The following is a 9,769-nucleotide window of genomic DNA, read 5'->3' on the forward strand; positions in this document are numbered from 1 at the left end:
TTGGCTGGCAATATCAGCGTGAGGAGGGGAGTAAAACCCAGCGCATCCTGAGCGCCGTCCTGTCCCAGCACCCACTGTGGCCCCGTCTTCTTGGATTTCCTTCATTCACCAAAAAAACCCCCAAACCAACCCCAAACCCTCAACCCCACGTATCTGGCTCTGAATCTCCGCGCCGTGTTGAATCATGTGGGCATCAGCCACGTTTCTCCCTGACTCACCGATCCCAGCATGCTGGGGTGAGGGTCAAGACGAGACCGGCAATAAACATCCTGGGAAACCAAGCCTGCATCTCTTGGCATAGCCAGGAACTTTTTTTTTTTTTTTTTTGCTTTCAATCTTCTCTTAAGGAGCTGCTTTCTCATAAATATCCCATCCTTTAGCACAGTCTGAGCAGGAAAGAGGCTCCCAGCGGGGTCATCCCGCGCTCCGCTCTGCAGCAGTGAATACAGAGTAGGGCCGAGAGCGAACCCCTGGGCGCAGGGGATAGCCCGCTGCCTCGGCAGAGGCGTCCAGGTAAGGCTTGCACCCCTTCTTTGACGGGGCAGGAGGAACGCCGCCTTCCTCCTCCTCAGCCTCTCGCACCCAGCGGTGAGGCAGGCGTGCTGCCCCTGAGCTGGGCAGGGGATGCAGGGGGAGCGCGGGGTCCAGCCTTCCTCATCCTCCTCCGCCTCCAGGTACCAGCCCAGGGCCTGAGCATTTAGGATGGCTGGAGACTTGCCTGCAGGCTCAGGGGCATGGGAGAGGACTGGCAGGGTCAGGGGGGAGCCGAGGCAGGAGCTCTGTGGGGCTGAGGATCTGTTCCTCTGGCAACTGGCCCAGCCTTGGGCTTAATTAACGGCAGCTTAAGGGGTTGAAAGGTGGGAAGAGTGGCATTGCTCTTGAAGCCGCACTGGTGGTGGGGAGGAGGAGGAGGCAAAGGGGATGAGCCACAAATCATAATTGATTCGTTTAGGGCAGCGTCTTGCCTGGAATGAATCGAAGGGACTGTAATTAGTTGGTAGCTGGCGTGGCCTCCTTGCTGCCCATTGTTACTGGAATGAAAGCCCAGAGTCACTCTGGCTTGTGCTGGGGCTGGCTGGTGGCCTGGGAAGCATTTTGGGAGGGATCTGCGCACCCCTGCTCCACTCCATGCTGCAGTGTGGTGGTGGCGGAGTGGGGAGGCTTGCTGAACCCGCCCCTGTTGCACCCATGTCTGTTATAAGGCTAATTGGAGGAGCCAAGTCAAGTAGGGATGCAGCAGACGGGCATTGTGGTGAGCTGGTGGATTCTCAGTGTCTGGCTGCGGTTGGGGGAATGATCCCACAATGTTTTCACTAATGTTCCTCTGTTATTGTGCTGCAGAGGGCCTGGTCCTTCCTCTTCCTCACCTGGCTGGCTGGAGGGCTCCTGGCAATGCACCTGTGAGAGCCTGGGCCAAAAAGTGAGCCCTGTGGTCATGGTAGTGCCTGGAGGGTGGGGAAGTCCGTGGTGAGGTGTTGCCAGGCTGCACCAAGGGAGCAGCCCTTGCCCAAATGAGTTCATGATTTATGTCATTAAGGGCTTGATTTTTTTTTTTTTTTTTTTTGAGCTGCCCCAAGTGCTCCTGGGTGCTGCGCAGGGCAGCAGCCACTGTTTGCAGAGCAGGTTGCTGGTGGTGGTGAGGTGGATGGGGAAGAGCATCATGGGGACATGGGGTGTCTTGTGACACCGGTGGGAGCTGCAGGTGCTCTTCCTGCGGGGAAGGCCCTGGGGAGCCCTTCGGACACGGGGTTGAATGGGGGGCGTGGGGGATCCTGTGTGTGAACAGCTCGCGGGGTGTGCTGAGCGGTGAGACTGGTGCTCTGCCTGTTGGGCAGGGAGGACACTGGGGATGCCCCTGGGGAGCTGTATGTCCCCTGTGTGTGCACAACGGCTGGGTGGGTTTGCCCAAAGGCAGATGGGCAGGCAGCCCCTGCGCCAGGGTGCAGCCCAGCCCGGGGGACCCCGAGCATCCCCGGGTGACCTTGGCACCTGCATGGCCATGGAGGCGAGGGCACAGCACCAGCTGAGTCCCAGGTTCTCTGCCTGTGGGATGGCCAGGGGATGCGGGATCAGTGCTAGCCTGGCCCCAAGGCCAGCCCCCCGCACCCCTCCTCGGCAGCTGCTGCAGGGACACATCCAGACCGGGTTGTTTACACCTCTCCAATGAGCTGCTGCTTCTTCTGGCCAACGTCAAGCATCAAAAAGAAAATATCGAGGCGAGGTGGGCTAAGGAGGCTGATCAGTATGCGAGTGAGCAGGAGGGCTCTCCCCAGGCAGCTGCTGGCATCGGGGCGGCTCCGGCGGGGAACCGGGAGCCCCAAAGTTTCCCAGGGATGGGGGGATGGTGCATGTGGACGGAGACATGCTCGGGTGTGGGCTGAGATGGGGTGAGCCTCTTGCCTCCCCTGCAGGCAGGGGGGAGGCAGACCCCCCCCTCTTCGCCCCCCCTTGCCCCCCGGTTTAGCCACTCACCTAGGAAAACCATGTGCCAGAAAGCCCTCTGCAGCTGGGGCGGAGGGGGGGGCTTCTTGCAGGGTGGGGGCTCCCCCATTGCCTTTGTTCCCTTCAGACCCTCCCCTCGCCTCTGACTTTCCTTTGCGGCAGCTCCCGTGCTTGCCAAAAGAATGCACTGGATGGAGCGAGGGAGCGAGCCGGGCGTGCGTGCGTGTGTGTGTGCGCGCTTGTGTGCGCGTGTGTTGCCACTGACTTCATTAAAGCAAAGCTGTCCCCGAGCTGCAGAGGCGCGGCAGCCTTTAATTTCTTGGCCCGGCTCCTGCGGGAAGCCGGCGTCGCCTTTGCGCGCTCCTGCCCCGGCAGCGAAGGGCTGAGCATCCCTACCACCGCCGCAGGTCCTGCCTGGGGGCTCTGCCCGCCACCCCTGCCCGCTGCCCGGGGGAGCCGGTGGATGGGTGGCCGGGCTCTGGCAGGCTGCTGAAGATGGAGTCGGCGGGAGGAAGTTGGACACTTGGCTCCAACTAGGCTGGACCACGCTGCAACCTGTTCCCCCGGCCTCCCCTCCGCTGCGCTGGGTGCTGTACCAAATTGCGTCTTCCTTTGCGACGGGGCGGATGGAAGGACTTGGATCCCAGCGCTTTCCCTGCCTGATCTCTGCCGGCAGGCAGTCCCTGGGCTCAGGCTTGCCTTGCTGGGGGGTGGTTAAAAGGGGCTGGGGTGGGCTTGCAGGCAGAGTGGTGGGAACTGCCCACCATGCTGCTGCCGCCTCCCCTTCTCCACACGGGTCCCTGCTCCCTGGGAGGGATGGAGGAGAGACAGAGCTGAGCATCACCCGGAGAGGAGGAGGGGGCTGTGGTTGGGACTGCACCCTGCAATCCCCCCCTCCCTCTTCTCCCCCCCTCCGCTGCCTTGGTGGTGCTGCTTTGGCTCACCTGTGTGTTTTCTTCCAGGATGGCTCGCTTTGGGGAGGCAGTGGCCGGCAGGCTGGGCTCTGGAGATGGGGGCTCTGACCAGAACCGGAGCCGGCAAGGACCCCCTGCTCCTGCAGGAGGGACCCCGGGAGCCTTCAAGCAAACCAAAGCGCAGAGAGCCCGGACTATGGCTCTGTACAACCCCATCCCCGTCCGGCAGAACTGCTTCACCGTCAACAGATCACTCTTCCTCTTTGGGGAAGAGAACATAGTCAGGAAATACGCCAAGAAGCTCATCGACTGGCCATATCCTTTCTGCGCCCCCTGTGAGCCCCCCCCTTGCTCCCTGGATTTGCCTCGGTGGCCGCCCAGGACACGTGCGTGTGGCACTAGCCGGCAGGTAAGTGCCTGCCTTCTGCTCTCCTTCGGCGTGCGGAGAGGGGTGCCCTGTCCCCCGGGGATGCTTTCCTTGCCCTGTTGCTGCTTCCCCCTCCTGTGTGCTGCTTGGTTCATGGGGGGGAGCTGAGCCCCTTCTCCCCATGGGGAGCCCACCCTGGCCCTCCTCAGGTGTGGATTTGGAAGCCCCATATGCTGGCAAGGGGGGTGTCTCTGATCCCAGTTTAACCCTGCATGCTTTAGGGCGCCTTGCGCGCGTGAGGAGGGTTGGGGGGTAGCGGCCTTTTCTCTGTGCCTCAGTGTCTTGCTGGAGTTTTGTCACCCCACCCCACCTGAAGCCACTGATCCCATTGGGGATGGACCCCCAGGAGCCCATGAATCTCCAGACCCTGCTGGGTGGTGGCTTTGTTCTCTCCTGCACCTGCTGGCGAGTGGCCCCTTTGCTGCTGATCAGACCTGCCTAGGGCATGGCCATCCTCACCCTGCAGCCCCTGGCCCCCCATGGCGGCTCTGGGAACTGGCTGCCCCCTCCCTGCGGCAGAGGTGAAGATGCTGAAAACCTCTGGCTGTGCCCCACAGCCCCCTGGGGAGCTGGTGCTGGGGACCACAGTTTAGCCCAGAGACCCCCCTCCTGGGGCTGGGTGGAGGGCACAGATCCCCCCCGCTCCTTCCCTTGCTCCTCCATCCTTTCATACACCCCCGCGTGCTTCTCTTCCATCCCACCCGCCCTGCAGGTGCCCCCGGGCACCCTGGCCGGTGCCCAGCACCGCAGCACACAGCTCCCCATCAGCCCGGGCTCAGCACCCTGCTGACCCTCGAGACCCCTCCTGGGCTTTGCTCCCACTGAGGACCTGAGCCTGAAAACTTCAGCGTGGCCATGCTTTGGCTTTAGGACCCTCCCTGTGCTGTTTTCTGCAGTGGTGATTACATGCAGCTCTTGCCGCTGCTGCTTTCTCTCCCTGCAACTTGTTGGTTAACTTGCCGGCTCCTCCGGCAGGCGCGGGAGAGCTTGCCCCAGTGCCAAGCAGCAATGCCTTGGTCTGCTGTAACAGGTACCTCGGGGAACACTCCCGCGAGATGCAGGGATGCAGGATGGGTCACCCACCCTGCTGAGCATCACTGGGGAAATAGCCCATTTGCAGTTTTGACACGTTGGGTGGAGCCTCTGCTAGGCAGAAGCTCGTCCTGGCAGGGGAGCCGCAAAGCCCCCAGGCTTGGAGGGATGACCTGAGGCTGAAGGGGCAGCTTGGGGCAGCTGAATTCCTTGTGGCATCCCCAAATCTGCCCCTGTCGGCAGCGCCCACTGGGTGGGCAGCTGCAGGAGCATTGGTGCGGTAGCGAGGATGGGGATGTGGCAGCTGGGGACTGCAGGACAGAGGGGCAGGCCAGCCTGCCTGCTTTCCCAGAATACGCCAAAATATTTGTGTGCTTTTTCAGCGTGGTTTGGGAGGGCCCTCACCCCTTTGGCTTTCATTTAAAGCAAGAGGGAGCTGGGGTGCTGCTGCTGGCCCAGCGCTTCCCGCGTGGGCCAGGGTCCCGTGCCGGCGTGATGTCTCATCTCCAGGCAGCCGCTGTCTCCTAGAAACTAGAGCTTCACCACCGCGTGGTAAAAACTCCCCAGCATTATTCCTGCATGGCATCTACAATGCATGAGGGAGGTGGGCTCATCTTATATTTTTGTCCAGAAGTAAGTGACATATCCCTGTGTGAGTGCTGGGAACGGGCGTGCTCCAGGCACGGGAGCTGAGCATCCCTGGCCATGCCCTGCCTAGCTGCCATCTATTTCCAAATAAACTCATCCACCCTGGAGCTCTGCTTGAGCTCTCGAGGGCTTGGGGATGGGCAAGGCTTTTTGGTGATGAGTTTGGTGACGTTGGCCAGGCAAGTTCTTCCCATCCTTAGAGTTGTAGCCTGGCACACGTGGCTGGTGCCTTTCGGTAGGGCCAGGGAAGATGTGTGAGCATCTCTGCTGCCTGGCCTGGAGCCCATGGCATCGCTCCTGGGCAAGGGTGAGGGCAGTTTGGGGAGGTGAGTGTTGGCTTTCGGCCACAGTCAACGAGAGCTGCTGGTCTCTGGAGGGAGATGGGCTAGTCCTGGCGCTGTGGGTCAGAGTGGGCACAGCACCAAGGAAAGCCAAGGGTGCTGGGGTGGAGTGCGGGGAGGAGAGGAGGCTCTTCTTCATCCAGCTCCAGTTGACTAGGTAATAGGGCTAAAAATAACTGGTGATTCAGGCCTGTATATCTGCTGGGTAACTGTATAATTATAACTAGCAGCCTCTGCAGTTTGGCTTCCCAGTGTAAATAGGGATGATGCATGGAGGAGAAGGAGGAGAAATACGAGCAACTGGGATTGGGATGCAGCTCCCTGGGGAGACGAGTCTTTGCTGAGTTCCTTGCTGGAAAGACCAGTGCGTTTCCTCCGCTGGAGCTGCTCTTTTCACTGGTCCTGCTCAAAATGGGAGGCAGCTTCTTGTTTGGCTGTAGGAACACCTATTCCTCTTCTCCTTCAGAAACAAAGCCTCGTCCTGCCTGCTCTCCTTCTGCTGATGGCCAGGCCTTTAGCCCTGATTTCATTTGTATGGCTGCCTGGAAAGCTGCAATTCAGTTAGCACATGAGATGGGCTGCAGCTCATCTATATCTGCTCGGTTCTTCATCCGCTTAATCACATTTGACCTGGATAAGATCCCTCTCCTGCCCCAGAAAGGCCAGATGACATTGCGTGGCTCTGGCTCTGTCCCCATGGACAGCCTCTGGCTGCAGGCACACACCGTCCACTGTACCTGTCCCCCCAGTTTGACGGAGGAGAGGGATGTCCATCAGTCCTCTGGGGACCTTGCTGTTCCTTGCAGCAAGGGCTTTCTCCTATCTCAGCCCCTTTGAGGACCAAATCTGGTGTTGCGCTGGCCAAGAGCAGCTGGGGTGTCTGCAAAGCCCCGGTGCTCCTCCCCAGTCCAGCACCCTTGGAGATTTTGCTCCATGGGATGCACACCTGCGCGTGCCTAAGCCGTTTTGCTCGTGAAGACTCCCACTTTGACCTGGGCATCTCTGATGCTGCGTGGGTGCTGCCCCTTGGGGACCCTGGCAGTGTTATGCCACATCTGAGCAATTATCTTCTGCACCTTCCCTTTTGCCCAGCCAAGATTTTGGCAGGTCACACCTCCCGGTGGGAAGAGCTGTGCCATGTTGTGCTGTCCTTGGGCAGCTCCCCTCCTTGCACTATCCAAGAACATCTTTTATTTTATTTTTTTTTTTTCCTTTCCCTCCAAGGCTGTTTTCTGTGCCCTTCATTCATCAGATTTTTTAAAATGTTTTTTTTGGGGAGGGGCGAGTAGGTGTAATGGCAGGTCCATCTTTTTGACAGCCGGAGAGAGCGAGGCTGCCTGTCAGATGGTGAATTTAAACAGAGGCAGCTGTTGTCATGGTGATGCCAAGTTGCATCCTGTTGCTGTGGCAACCAAAGTTAAAAAACTGATGTTAAGGCAGGAAAATCACATGATGTAGTTCTTTTTGTTTAAAAAAAAAAAATGAGAAGAGGAGAGAGATGTGATTTCAAGCACAGAGTGAGATGGGGGAGAAGGAGATGCTTCTCCACGGAGCCGTTTGCACGTGGCAGGCGGGCGCCCCTCATCCCTATGGGAGTGGCAGCGGGCTGCTCTGCCCCGACGGGCTCCTGGCTGGCACTGCCTTCGGTTTAGCCCCTGATGGAGACCAGACCACCGTGTTTTGGAGTCAAACGAGAGATGCCCATGGCTGCAGATACCGAGTGGAGTCTCCTGAGTTGAGGCATGTCCGTGCCGTGGGGTTTAGGCTGGCTGAGCACCTCGCCTGGGTGCTCCCTGTGAGCAGCACAGAGGGTTGAGCGCAGCCCTGAGCCCACGCTCACTCTCCCAACCCTGGTTTGCTGTACGTGATGGGCATGCAGGAGCTGGCTTGCATCCAAAGCGTGGCCAGAGGATTTGGGGTCTGTTGGCACCTTGTCCCTCTGGATGTCACTTTGTCAACCCCAGCAAAGCACAGATGGGCTGGGAGCGCTGGGTGGCAGGGCGCAGGGATGGGGACAGCCATGAGGGGCCACAGCTCTATGGCTGCTTGAGGGCACTGGATAGCCTTATCTGCTGGGGAAAGATCCCCCATGTCCTCAGGGACAAGCCAGTGAGGTGCTGTAGGGATGGGGAACCCCAGAGTTGAATTAGGACCGCTCATGGTCTTTGCTCCATTTGGCATTTTGTGTTTCTCTTGGAAAACAGCCTTGGAAAGGAGGTGCTCACTTTCCTGCTGGGGTATGGAGCTGAGAGGCAGCGGGCTGGGGTGTCCTAGGGATGGGAATGTTGACGAGCTGGGTCTTTCTTCCCGTCACACCATGTCTGTGTGGGGCAGGCAGCGGTGGTGGGGTTGGGACCCCAGCAAGATGAAGTTTGCAGCTGTAGGAACTGAAGGTCCCTCTCATTGGCACCTGGGGAGCAGGGAAAGCCCCTCAGTGAAGCAGGTCCTGGGGGAAGCCTGGGGAGTGGTGGGAAACAGACTTAAGTTTCTAGGAGATGTTGGAGCTGGGGTGGGTGATGCAGGTAGGGTGAGGGGTTAAATCATTCCTGCCCTTCTTGCTGGCCCTCTGAGGCAGGGTAACCATCTGAGGTAGGCTTCAAGAGCTCTTTTAGAGATGCCCACATGGCCTCACTCCTCTGGCTCTTCTGCTCCTTCCCCACCTGCATGCCCAGGAGTGGGGGGAAGGTATGGTCACTGAAGTGGAGAGATGGAGAGGGGCTCTCCGCAGCTTCCAGCCCTTGCCCGCATCCGTAGAGGGATTTATCTTGCACCCAGGCTCTTGAGGAGGTTGCATCAGTGCACCACCAGCACCATAAATCCATCTTCAGGGCTTGGAGCTGGGCACACTCCCTGCGTTAGCAATACAGATGTTCTGGGTGGGCTGGTTTCGGCTCCTGGCTGGGGAGGGAGGTGAAGAGGCTGGAAGCAAGTATCCACCGGTGGCTGGACATCTCCCTGGTGCTCCCTGCCATCTCCTGCTGGCTCCACCAAGGAGCTCCAGCTCCAGAAATGGGGTTAGCTCACAGTGTCTGCTTCGGGTGGGCTGGGGCATGGGTTGGGGGGGGTGTCTATGTGGCCTGGGGGCACCTTCCCCACCTCACACGCACCGGGAGGGAAGCATGGAGCTGCAGGTGTGGCGTGCACTGGGATCGGCCGAGTTGCTAAGGAAACAAGTCAACGGTGCAGGGGAGAGAGCGTTGGGTAAAGGAGATAAATCAATAAGAAAACCTATTTTTATCGGCTCCCTAATGATCCTCCAGGAGAAGCCAGACAAAGGAGGAGGAGAAGGCTGGAGGGAGACGGGCTTTCATTACCGGGCTTGGAGGGAGGCGAGTGCTAGTCTGCATTTTGGGTGGCTGGAAGGTTGTGCAATTTGACATCTAATGAGAGGGGAAACAAAGGAGTGATAGAGCATTGTCCAGTGGGCTCCAGTCCTGAGCTGGGAGGATGCTTGCTTGGCAGAAGTGAAGTGTGTGGATGAAATTTCCCCTGGTTCAGCCAGATGTTCTTGCTCTCCGTTGGGAAGGGTTTTCTTACCCTTGGCCTCTCAAAACCTGGCACAGCTGGAGGTACAGAGGCTTGTTTCCACAAGGTTCCCTGTGATAACCCAAGCTTGGGTCCCCGAAAAACTGGGCCAGCGGGGTTTGGAGAGTCACTTTTGGCAGTGACCTCATGCTTAGGTCACCACTTAGGGCAGCGATTGCCCTGTATCCCTTAGACCTGGTATCTGCTCAGGGGTGGAGCGAGGACGCGGACTTGTGCTGGGCCTGTGACAGATGTGCACTGTCCTTGTGCTATTGAGCCAGATGTTGGAGCCAGCAAGGAAATATAGGGGTGAGCTGAGCCATCAGAGGTGGTCCTGAGTCCCCCAGCCACTGCCAGGCAGGGCTCCTGCGCTGCTGGTTTTGGAGAAGTGGGGCTTTCCCCACCTGGGTGCGTTCCCCATGAGACCAGCGGCCGCAGGA

General features: G+C 59.1%; 1 protein-coding gene across 1 annotated transcript in view; it reads left to right on the forward strand.

Annotated features, from left to right (window-relative positions):
- The first annotated feature begins 3,404 nt into the window (after window positions 1-3,404).
- Window positions 3,405-9,769, forward strand: part of CACNA1E (calcium voltage-gated channel subunit alpha1 E) — a 136,156-nt gene continuing 129,791 nt past the window's right edge. Inside the window, exon 1 of the mRNA XM_035900744.1 lies at window positions 3,405-3,671. Coding sequence (XP_035756637.1) covers window positions 3,406-3,671 — 266 coding nt within the window. The 5' untranslated portion in view covers window position 3,405. The remainder of the gene's footprint in view (window positions 3,672-9,769) is intronic.

This window comes from Egretta garzetta, unplaced genomic scaffold (genome assembly GCF_000687185.1).
Source record: "Egretta garzetta isolate BGI_Z169 unplaced genomic scaffold, ASM68718v1 scaffold598, whole genome shotgun sequence".
NCBI classification, from domain to species: Eukaryota; Metazoa; Chordata; class Aves; order Pelecaniformes; family Ardeidae; genus Egretta; species Egretta garzetta.